This window comes from Oryctolagus cuniculus, chromosome 9 (genome assembly GCF_051225735.1).
Source record: "Oryctolagus cuniculus isolate XC-2025 breed Fujian yellow rabbit chromosome 9, ASM5122573v1, whole genome shotgun sequence".
Lineage (NCBI taxonomy): Eukaryota > Metazoa > Chordata > Mammalia > Lagomorpha > Leporidae > Oryctolagus > Oryctolagus cuniculus.
The window spans coordinates 60,237,251-60,249,668 of NC_142875.1; the positions used below are offsets into that span (position 1 = coordinate 60,237,251).

The window sequence follows — 12,418 nt, forward strand, 5'->3', positions numbered from 1 at the left end:
TGCATAGTGTTTTTCATGGAAAACAGGCATTATGAAAAAAACTGGCATGGGTCAAAATAAACTTATCTCTTAATTAAATTTTCCTGCAAACTTTCTTAAGTATCCATGTGGATACATACTTATTCTCACAGTAGCTAGTATAAACCACTGAAAACAAGACAATCATAGAAATGTGTGAGCAGAGATTTTCCAAGAAAGAAACAAAACACAACACCCAGCCCACTAGTACTGGAATCCTGCTGTAGCAAAAGCAGCAGAAAGTGGAGTTATGCTTTCCTAGATCTTTCTTTGTCCCAGCTTCACAGATTAACATCAGCACAACTAAATTTGCAGCATATTTTATACAAGAATTTGGGAGGTAAGGACCAAAATCTCAGTGCAATTACAAATTATAAATACCTCCCATTAAAAAAATAATAAACGAGAATTCCTTGTGATAAATAATTTCTCAAGGTTCTCATTAAAAACTGAAAGACAAAGGTAAGTAAACCAAACTTCTTCATAGAAAAATTATATTTACAACTTCATTTAAAAGCAAACACAATATAACACTGAAGTTGAAAATTTTATGCTCATCCAAAGTTGCCTGGTCTAATAAATTACAGAATACTGCATCAAAAATAAGGCAATAACCCGAGATATGCCATTGAAGATCTCTCCACTCCCACAACTAAATAGAACTATCTATCTAGTAGCAAATGATACTTCATTCAGTTCAGCATATCTAAAATCCTTAAGGACATAAGTGATAAAAATTTGATCTTTCTTCATTAGACTCTTAGAACACTTGAAGGGAAATAATTTCTAATGCACAAAGAGGTAAAGAGGTATAATCTTTCAAAAAAATACTCAGTGTTCAAAATTTAAGAATGCAGTATCAACACACAATGGGCATTAGGTGAATGTATGCAATATAGTGGTGTCAAGTTAATTTATTTAGTACTTTTTCCATTCCATATCATCAGGAGGATTGATTTCAACTTTTCTTTTACCTACATCAGACCAGTTGGTACTCAAAACCGTACCACCGGACTCCATCTGTAATAAAAGGGAAAAAAAAAGATATTAACTCCAGGACCATAATATCAAAAATGATCAAGAGCATTTTCCTAAAAATGTTCTAAGTATACAGTCTCAAATACAGGCTCATTATAAATATATCAACAGCTCAATATAAACTCTAATAGATCACACACACACTATACATAGCTCAATAGAAACTAAAAACATTATTTTCATTTAATCTCGTCCAGAGAGAATTTAAATTTCACAAAATTTGAAAAGGAAACTATTAGTAGTCAAGTAGGAGCATCAAGTTCACATACACTGTCATATAAGGCTCCATCTCTCCCTCTGCTGATTAGCACAGAGGTATATGTGGAAAAACTTTCAAATTAAAATAAAACTGCCCCCCCACCCTGCAAATAATGATACAATTCTTTTTGCTGTAAGAGAGTAATCACCAGATAAATAAACTCTATGCTAGCTGGTTGGAACTTCAAAGGGACTCAACTTCATGTTTCCTCTGTGCAAAACTCATTCAAGTTTACTTGAAAATGTTTTCAAAGTCAAAAGTTAGACACACGCATGTACACAGTATCTCAATGAAGAACTGATTATTTACCATTTATTGAATGTACCACAACCTAGCACAATTACAAATATTATAGGGTACCACATAATAACATTTAGGTCAATTAATCAAATTTTTGTTTCAATAACGAGAGAGGCTTATTTTAGTTCACAGTTTCTGGAGACTGAAAGTCCAAAGAGCAAGATACCAACTCTATTGAGAGCTATGTGGCATCATGAGGTGAATGTGTAAAGGAAGGCGACAAGGCTATACAGGAAGGAGGAGGGACAGACTTGCTCTTTTATAAAATCCTCTCCTGAGAACTAATGAGGGTCTCACAAGAACTACCATCAATTCCTTCTGGGGTAACTGCTCTCAATGACTTAATAATAACTTCCTATTAGGCCCTTACCTCTTAAAGGTCCTATCATCGCACCTGGAATCAAGAATGAACCCTTAGCAGGGACAAACCATATCTAAACCGTATCAACAGTGGTTTCATACAACAATGAAGCTGCAAAATTCCCATAACAGTAATGCCACAGCTGTTGGCATTGCCACTTCATAGCACATGGAATTATTCATGTTTATGATGCTGGTGTAAACTAACCTGAGGTGTTACTGATCATAAGAAGTATAGGATATACAATTATATATAGCACATAATACCTCATAATAAATGACTGTTATTATCTGTTTATTATAACCAGTTGTGTTCATGACAAATGTATGAAGTTATATACCCTGTTACACTGGAAATTCAATGAACCCCTATGTCCTATGTGCTCTGTGATACTCCCTTACTCATTTTCCTCTGCATGAGATCTCCTCTCCAGCCCATTTCTTTTCTGTATTTTTAGTTATCCTCTCAACATGAAATGTCACCATCTCTCCGCAGTCTTCTTTGACCCTAATCAAGACTAATCTTCTACTCTTCTGTATGAACCTAATTTCTATTAACATAACACCTATTACTATGCAGTTGTAATTTAAGGGTTTGCCTTCTTATATCTGCCTCCCACCCTTGCCTGCAAATAAATCTGAGAGCTCCTCAGAGTAAGGGAATATATTTTACTAATATAGTCACTCCTTGGCATCTGTAGAGAACCAGTTCCAAGACCACTGCCACCCCTCTAACCCTGTGGATACTCAAGTTCCAAAATCTGCAGATGTTCAAGTTCCTTATATAAAATGGAGTATTAGCAAATATCTCACACACAGACTCCCAAATACTTTAAATTATCTCTAGATTAGTTATAATACCAAATGCAATGTCAATGTTATATAAATAGATGTGGTATATTGTTTGGGAAATAATGAAAGGAAAAAATTTTTAGTACAGACTGAGTTTCATTTTTTCTCTTTTTCCTAGTTTCAATCTCTGGTTGGCTGAATCCATAGAAGTGGAACTTGTAGATTCAGAGGGCTGAATATACTCATATTCTAGTTCAAAGCACAGAGGCCTGGCACATGGTAGGCTTCAAATGAATGACTGAATTAAACATGGTAAGCTTGCATGATGCACTGAACCTAACAGAACTTTTCAGTTACAAAACTGAAAGAAGTAGATCCAATTTATAACCTGAACATACTCACTAATGACTAATTCTCCTTTTTCTCCTGACAGACTCCAGATCAATTTAGCATTTCTCTCAAGTTATATTGTTCTAAATTGTCTTGTCCCAATTACAGAGGACAGAGTCTACTGTATTTTTTCTGTTTTCCCACAAGAACAGAAGTCGCCCCTGGAATGCTCCAGGTCAGTGTTGTCACACAGAGGAGATGTTTGTTAGTGGTATACCTGGCTCACTTGCTCTCTGTATACAGTGGATACATACTCTGCAATGCTCCAGGTCAGTGTTGTCACACAGATGAGATGGTGTGTTAGGGGTATACCTGGCTCACTTGCTCTCTGTATACGGTGGATATATACTCTGCAATGCTCTTTTGTCTGACACACTGGTATTTTTGTACAGCACACTACAGTCCACCCAGTCAATAGTGAGAATGACTTTCCTTTCTGAGAAGACCAAATAGATATTTTTTTTCCTATTCTTTCCACTAGCAAACTAAAAACCCAGAAAACAAAGGAAGAAGATAAATTTGCCAGAGATCGTGGGACACAAAAAGTGACACGGAGTTAAACCCCTGGATTTTCCTTTGCCCTCATATATTCTAGCCTTGGAGTTGAAGAAGCTGGAAACACCAAGGTGAGTAAACCAGTAAACAAAAAAGCCTCAATAAAGGCCTGCTCTTTGTGGCCAAAAGAACGAAAAGGAGAGCCTAGGAAGACAGAAAACTTGTAGACAATGAATTACTACAGCTAAGCACCTCACTAAGCCCCACCCAACCAGCAAGGGCTGAGCAGGGAGCTTCGACTGTCCCAGTTTCAGTGCCAATGGAAGCAAAGTTGGATGCCTGAACTTTTATGTCCTCCAGGCAGTAATGACATAGTGCCTTGCGTTCCCCAACCAACACATTATCAGACAAGGCCAACTAAAATGGGTAAGGTTTAAATAAGATCCAGATTTCTTGAACAGAATATGAAAATATCCAAGATTCAACTGAAAAATTACTTGTCACTACTGGAAAACGGCAAGAATCAGAAAGATCTCAAACTGGAAGGTGGAGGGCACAAAGAATAATCAATAGATGCCAATATCAAGATGACAGAGATCTTAGGGCAGGCGCTGTGGCGCAGCAGGTTAAAGACCTGGCCCGGGGCACCAGCATCCCATGTGTGTGCTGGTTCGAGTCCTGGTTGCTCCTCTTCGATCCAGCTCTCTGCTGTGGCCTGGGAAAGCAGTTCAAGATGGCCCAAGTCCTTGGGCCCCTGCGCCCGTGTGGGGGACCTAGAAGAGGCTCTTGGCTCCTGGCTTCTAATTGGCTCAGCTCTGGCTGTTGCAGGCATCTGGGGAGTGAACCAGCAGATGGAGGACCTCTGTCTCACCTCTCTCTGTAACTCTTTCAAGTAAATAAACTAAATATTAAAAAAAAAAATGACCGAGATCTTAAAAATTTTCTGTTAAATACTTTAAAGTAGTCATGGGGTTTGGAGGTTGGGGCAATGTTCAAAAGTAAAGTAGCTACACAGGACATCCACATCCCGCATCAGAGTGCTGGTTCCGGTCCTAACTACCTCCTTTTGATCTAGCTTCCTGCTAATGTATATCCTGGGAGGCAGCAGGTGAGAGCTTAAGTGCTTGGGTTATTACCATCCATAGACACTGGAATGGAGTTCCTGACTGCTATATTCAGCTGGCCCAAGCATGGCTGTTGTGGACATCTGGAGAATAAATCAGCAGATAGGCAATCTAGGCCTCTCAAAAAGAAAAAAAAAATTTAAAGATTTTAAAGCAGTTGTGATAAAAATGTTTCAGCAGGAAATTATAAACTGATCTAAATGAAAAAATTTTACAAGTCCCCCAAAGAACTGAAGATACAATCAACAAACATTTTAGAATTTAGAAATGCAATACAATAATTGCAACAAAAAGGTCAGTGTATTGCATAGGCAAAAGAAAGAAAAGTCAGTGGATGAGCAACAACAGAAAGGAGGGGATGGAGAAAAGAAACAGTGAGCTGAAGACAGATCAATATAAATTACCTTACTGATCAGCAGAGAAAACAGACTGACATGAAATGAACAGATCCTTAGGGGTGTAGGGGACTATAACAAGATGCAACATTTGCATCATCACGGTGCAGCAAAGAGAAGACAAAGATGGGTCGGAAATACTACTCAATTTAATACCAGATGAAAAATTCCCAAATTTGGAGAGATAGAAACTAACAGAATCAAGAAGCTGAGCAAATCCTAACCAGGATAAACACAAAGAAATCCTAACCAAGACAGAGAGTATGTCACCAACAGACCTACCCTAAAAGAATGCTTAAAGGAAATTCTTAAACAGAGAAGAAACAATAAGAAACAGAATGTTGGAACATTAGAAAGGATAAAAGGTAACTAAAAATTTGCATTAAATATAACAAGGTTTCATTTCTTTTGAGTTTTTCTAAGTTATGTATGACAACTAAGTAAAAATTTTATCCTTGGTTTTAACTATTATGTAGAGGAAATATTTAAGACAATTATAAATAAGGGAGTTATAAGGAGATGGATATAAAACGTGGTATGATTTCTATACTTCAACTGGTAAAAGCACCAGTAGATGCTGAGAAGCTAGTACAATGTATCTAGGATAACATCTGGAATAACCATTTCAAAAGCTATCCAAACAAGGGGCAGGCCTTGCGGTACAGTGGGTTAAGTCTCTATTTGTAATGCCTGCATCCCATACCAGGGTGCCACTTTGAGTCTCAGCTGCTCTGCTTCCAACCCAGCTTCTGCTAATGCCCCTGGAAAGGCAGGAGATGTCTTTTGCCATCCACATAGGAGACTAGTCTGCAGTTCCTGGCTCCTGGCTTCAGCCTCCCCCTTGCTGCTGTAGCCATCTGGGGAGTGAACCAGCAGATAGAACACTTCTCTCCTTGTCAATGTGCTTTTCAAATAAATAGATGAATGGAAATTTAAAAACACCATAGATAAATCACCTTAAAATGCTTGAAAATGTTCAAACAACCAACAGAAAGGCAGAAATAAGAAAACCAGGGAGTAGAAAACAAAAAATAAGATGGTAGCCTTAAGTGCTAGTATGTCAATAATTACATTAAATGGAAACAGTCTAGATAGATAATGAAGAGACAGAAATTGGCAGATTAAAAAAAAAAATGACCCAACATGTGCTCTCCATAAGAAATTCATTATCAGTATAATGACAGAGGCAAGTTGAAAGTATAAGGATGAGGGCCAAGTGATCAGCCTAGTAGTTAAGATGTCCCCATCCCAGATCTGAATACCTGGGAATTTGATTCCTGTCTCCTGAATCTGATTTCCTGCTAATGCAGACCCTGGAAGATGCTGATGAAGGCTCAAGCAATTAGGTTCCTCTCACCCACATGGATATCTGGATTGAGTTCTCAGTTCCTTTGCAGAGTGAGCTAGTGTATGAAAGATCTTTCTGTCAGTGTCTCTCTCAGTCTACATGTCTCTTTCAAAATGAAAATAGAAAGATGGAGTAAGATACATCACACAGGAGCTGGAATTGTGGCATAGTAGATAAAGCTGCTGCTTCCAACAGTGGCATCCCATATGGGCACTGGTTTGTATCCCGGCTGTTCCACTTACAATCTAGCAACCTGCTAAAGGCCTGGGAAAAGCAGCAGAGACTGGCTTAAATACTTGGGCCCCTGCCACCCATGGGAGACATGGATAAAGCTCCCAGCTCCTGCTTTCAGTCTGGTCCAGCCCAGCTGTTGTGGCCATCTGGGGAGTGAACTAGCAGACAGATATCTGCTTGTCTTTCCCTTTTCTAACTCTGACTTTCAAATAAGTACCTGAATCCTTAGAAACAAAACAAAACAAAACAAACAAACAAAAAAAACTCTCGCTCTCTCTGCTCTGCTCTCCTCTCCCCCTCTTATCTCTCTTCTCTCCTTGCTAGCTCCTCTCCTCTGTCTCTCTCTCTCTCTTACACTCTCCTTCTCTCTCCTTTTCCCTCTTGGCTCCTTCCCTCCAGTATGCTGGGTTTTCCCCAATAAACCCTTTCCCTTAAAAAAAAAAAAGATACATCATCAAAATATAGAAGTGGCTATGTTAATACCAAAGCGAAGAAAATGGAATTAAATAATAACAAAAAGGCCAATCTAGGGGCCAGTATTGTAATGCTGGGTTTAAGCTATTGTTTGCAACGCCAGCATCCCCATATTGGAATGCTGGGAAAATTAAAGCTGCTCCACTTCTGATGCAACTCCCAGCTTATGGCCCTGGAAAGAGCAGAAGGTGGCCCAAGTACTTGGGCCCCTGGCACCCACAGGGGAGACCTGAATAGAGTTCCTGACCCCTGGTTTGGGCCCACTGTGCCCTTATGGGGTGTGAACCAGTGAAGAGAAGATTCAGTCACTCTTTCAAATAAATAAATATATCCTAAAAAAAAAAAAAAAAAAAAACACCAACAGACCACTCTACCATAAGGATATAGCATTTGTAAAATGCCTATGCAACAAGCAACAAAATACATTAAAGCACACATAACAAAAATGAAAAGGGAAATACTGACAAATTCATCATTATAGTTAAGATAACCTCTGTAAATAATCATTCAAACAAAAAGAAATCCAGCAAGAATACAAAAGACTTCAACAGGGTCATCAATCAACAGGATCTAACTGACATTTATAGAACACATACCTAACAACAACAGCAGAGAACATTTAAGCACTCACAGATCACAGACCAAACCATGGGCAGTAAAAACAAATATTAGCACACTAATATGACTTAAATCATAAACAACATGCTTCTAACCATAAAGGTTTAAAATTAGAAACTGATAACAGACCAGAAAAATCTCCAAACACTGAGAAACTAACAACACTTCTAAATAACCTGTAAATCTCTAAGTAAAAATCAAGATACTGAACTTAATAAAAATGAAACTATAACATACCACATATGTAGGATAAAGTTAAAATTCTGTGGAAAGAGACATTTTTAGCATGAATGTACATACAGAAGAGAATAAAGGTCAAATCAATCTAAGCTTATATTTGAAGAACATAGAAAAAATTAAAGAACAGCAAAATAAAATTAACATAATGAAAAAAATAAAGAAAATGACATTTAGAATAAAAAATAGGGAAAACAAAATTGATTTTCAAGAAGGTTGCAAAACCTCATACAAGATTCACCAAGAGAAAAAAGAGTATACAAATTACCATTAAAAGGAGTATCACTGCAGAACTCCAAAACATCATAAGATAATGAGGGCAACTGCACAGGAATAGCTCCAGGGTTGGCTCCTTCCACATGCCAAAATCCAGAGATACTCAAAATTCCTTTTATATAATAGTGCAGTATTTGGATATAACCTATGTACATCCTCTCATACACCTAAATCATATCTAGATTACTTACTTTTTTAAAGTTTTTATTTAATGGATGCATTTTTTCATAGAAACAGCTTTAGGAATATGGCAGTTCTTTCCCCCATACCCAGCTTCCCCCCCCCAACTCTCATCCCACCTCCCTCTCCCTTTCCCATCTCCTTCTTCATTATGGTTCATTTTTAGTTTGATTTTATATACAGAGGACCAACTCCATGTGAAGCATAGATTTCAACAGTTTGTACCCACCCACACAACATATAGAGTACAGTTTGGCAACAAAATTTGCAGTCAGTTCTCATAGTACAACTTATTAGGGACAGAGGTCCTACCTGGGGAGTAAGTGCACAGTGACTTCTGTTGTTCTTTTAACAATTAACACTCTTATTTATGAAATCAGTGATCACCCGAGGCTCTTGCCATGGGCTGCCAAGCCTATGGAAGCCATTGTGACCATAGACTCCATCGGTATTTGGACATGGCCATAAGCAAAGTGGATGTTCTCTCTTCCCTTCAGAGAAGAGTACATCCTTCTTTGATGACCTTTTTCATCCAATGAAGTCTCACGGAGATCGTCCGTGTAGGATATTTTTCTGTCACCGAGTCTTGGCTTTCCATGCCTGAAATGCTCTCACAGGCCTTTCAGCCACACCTGGAAGCCTGAAGGGTTGATTCTGAGGTCAGAGTGTTATTTACAGCGATTGTCATTCTAGGAGTCTGCTGTATGGACTGCTTCCCATATTGGACTTTCCTTCCTTTTTAATCCTAGATTACTTAAAATACATCATAAAATGCAACGCTACTGTGAAAGAAAATGAAGTAACTAAGGATAAAGGCTTTCTAAAAAAGGATCAAGATATCTCAAGAGATCTCACTCAGGGCCGGTGCTGTGGTGTGGCGGATAAAGCCTCCACCTGCAGTGCCGGCATCCCATGTGGATGCTGGTTTGAGTCCCGGCTGCTCCACTTCCAATCCAGCTCTCTGCTATGGCCTGGGAAAGCAGTGGAAGATGGCCCAAGTCCTTGGGCCCCTGCACCCACGTGGGAGACCTGGAGGAAGCTCCTGGATCCGGATCAGCGCAGCCCTGGCTGTTGCAGCATTGGGGAGTGAACCATCAGATGGAAGACCTCTCTCTCTTCTCTGCCTCTCCTTCTCTAACTCTGACTTTCAGATAAATAAATAAATCTTTTTTTTAAAAAAAGAATTTTTGTTGAGACAATTAATTGTCTTTGAAAAACACTGTGGAAATTCCCCACTTTAAAAACCCTTCCTTATTTGCCTTATGGAATATTACTCAGGGCTGCCCTGATCCAGTGTATCAAAATTGCAACTCTTGCTTCTCAAATAAATAGTATTTTCATTAACCTCTGTGTCAATCTTTTTCTCTTCTTTTCCCTCCATCCCTTCTTCTCTCCTTCCTTCCTTCTTTAGGTTAATACTCTATAAATTGCTATGCTGCATTATTTAGGAAATAATGACAAGAAAATAAAGTATGTATATGTTTAGTAAGTATGAATTTTTTCCCCCAAATATTTCAGACCTGTGGTTAGTTGACCTGAAGATACTGAACCCTTGGGTACAAAGGACCATCTGTACTAAAAACAATAAATTCTTAAACAGAAAACAGATCATTTTCTTTTCTTTTTTTTAATTTTTTGACAGGCAGAGTGGACAGTGAGAGAGAGACAGAGAGAAAGGTCTTCCTTTGCCGTTGGTTCACCCTCCAAAGGCCGCCGCGGCCGGCGCGCTGCGGCCGGCGCACCGCGCTGATCCGATAGCAGGAGCCAGGAGCCAGGTGCTTTTCCTGGTCTCCCATGGGGTGCAAGGCCCAAGCACCTGGGCCATCCTCCACTGCACTCCCTGGCCACAGCAGAGAGCTGGCCTGGAAGAGAGGCAACCGGGACAGAATCCAGCGCCCCGACCGGGACTAGAACCCGGTGTGCCAGCGCCGCTAGGCGGAGGATTAGCCCAGTGAGCCGCGGCGCCGGCCGAAAACAGATCATTTTCTAGAAAAAAACCACAAGCAACTGAAGTCTCACACAATGAGGCAGATAATCAGAAAAATCCTACAAGTTGTCTGGGTACCTAAATTAATAATTTTAAATGTCCCAATATAATCTCTAGGCCCATATTATTTCACTGAATTCTACCAAATGTTTAAAAAGTAAATTAACACTAAATCACAATCTCCTCCAAAATAACAGAAGAGAATGGAACACTTCCTAATTCTTTTTAGGAAGTTAGCATTACTCTGATGTCAAACTAGACAAAGGCAGTACAAAAAAGAAAATTACAAACCAATATCCTTCATGAATATTGACACCAAAATACCAAAATACTTAACACAACAGAACTTAGAAATAACATATAAAAAGAATCACTATGACAAAACAGTTTATACAAAGTTGGCTCGATACTTTAAAACTAATCACGTTTGTCATATAAAATCACCATGTTAACAGGCTGGAAAAGTACATAATCATACCAACTGACACAGAAAGCATACAACTAAAGTCAACATCCATTGCTAACTAATAAAAACATAAAACTCAGAGCAAAACTTCCAAAATCTGACAGAGTATTTAAAAACAATGGAAGAATGAACGCTTTTCCCTTATGAAAGGAGCAATGTAAGGATGTTCTCTTACCACTCTTTTTTTTTTTTTTTTTTTTTTTTTTTTTTTAATTTTTGACAGGCAGAGTGGACAGTGAGAGAGAGAGACAGAGAGAAAGGTCTTCCTTTGCCGTTGGTTCACCCTCCAATGGCCGCCGCACCGCGCTGATCCGATGGCAGGAGCCAGGAGCCAGGAGCCAGGTGCTTTTCCTGGTCTCCCATGGGGTGCAGGGCCCAAGCACCTGGGCCATCCTCCACTGCACTCCCTCGCCACAGCAGAGGGCTGGCCTGGAAGAGGGGCAACCGGGACAGAATCTGGCGCCCCGACCGGGACTAGAACCCGGTGTGCCAGCGCCGCTAGGCGGAGGATTAGCCTAGTGAGCCACGGCGCCGGCCTCTTACCACTCTTATACAACACAGTGCAATGTTCTAGCATGAAATACACAAACATAGTCAATAAAGGCATTTTTGTCCTTATTTGAAGATAACATGATTGTTCACATAGAAAACCACTAATAATCCCCTCCCAAAGTTCTAGAAATAATAAGTAAGTTCAGAAAGGTCATAGAATGTAAGATAAACATAAATTAACTGTATTTCTGGATACTAGCAACAAACACATGAACACTAAAATTAAATATATAACACCACTCACAATCACTCAATAAAGCAATTAAATACCTAGGTATAAACACAAAAAAGGTATATAGGACTTCCATGCTGAAAACTATACAATGTTGATGAAAGGAATCAAAAAGGATTTAAATGAATAGGAAGAATGAATACAGTTAAGATGGCCATCTGAAATTGACACAGTTAATGCAATTTCTATCAAATTCCTAAGCAGGATGTTTTTCTACAGATTTACCCAAAAATTTATCTGGAAAAACAAATACAATACCTAAAAGCAATTTTGAATACTGAAAATAAAGTAATGAGAAATGAATCTGCCCAACTTCAGACTTACACAGCTACAGTCAAGTCTGGTATTACAAAGGAATACACACTGTGGTGCAGCGGGTTAATGCCCTGGCCTGAAACGCCGGCATCCCATATAGGCGCTGGTTTAAGACCGAGCTGCTCCACTTTCTATCCAGCTCTCTGCTACGGCCTGGGAAAGCAGTGGAAGATGGCCCAAGTCCTTGGGCCCCTGCACCCACGTGGGAGACCTAGACGAAGCTCCTGTGTCCTGACTTTGGATCAACGCAGCTCCAGCCATTGCGGCCAATTGAGGAGCGAGCCACCGGATGGAGGACCTCTATGTCTCTCCTCTCTCTGTGTAACTC

The 12,418-nt window shown here is 39.4% G+C and overlaps 1 protein-coding gene across 2 annotated transcripts in view; it reads right to left on the bottom strand.

Annotated features, from left to right (window-relative positions):
* Window positions 1–917: 917 nt before the first annotated feature.
* Window positions 918–12,418, bottom strand: part of SUGT1 (SGT1 assembly cochaperone of MIS12 kinetochore complex) — a 52,791-nt gene continuing 41,290 nt past the window's right edge. For both annotated transcript variants that reach the window (XM_002712973.6, XM_008260023.5), the window contains exon 13: window positions 918–1,038. In XM_002712973.6, the coding sequence (XP_002713019.1) occupies window positions 937–1,038 (102 nt within the window). In that variant the 3' untranslated portion in view covers window positions 918–936. The remainder of the gene's footprint in view (window positions 1,039–12,418) is intronic.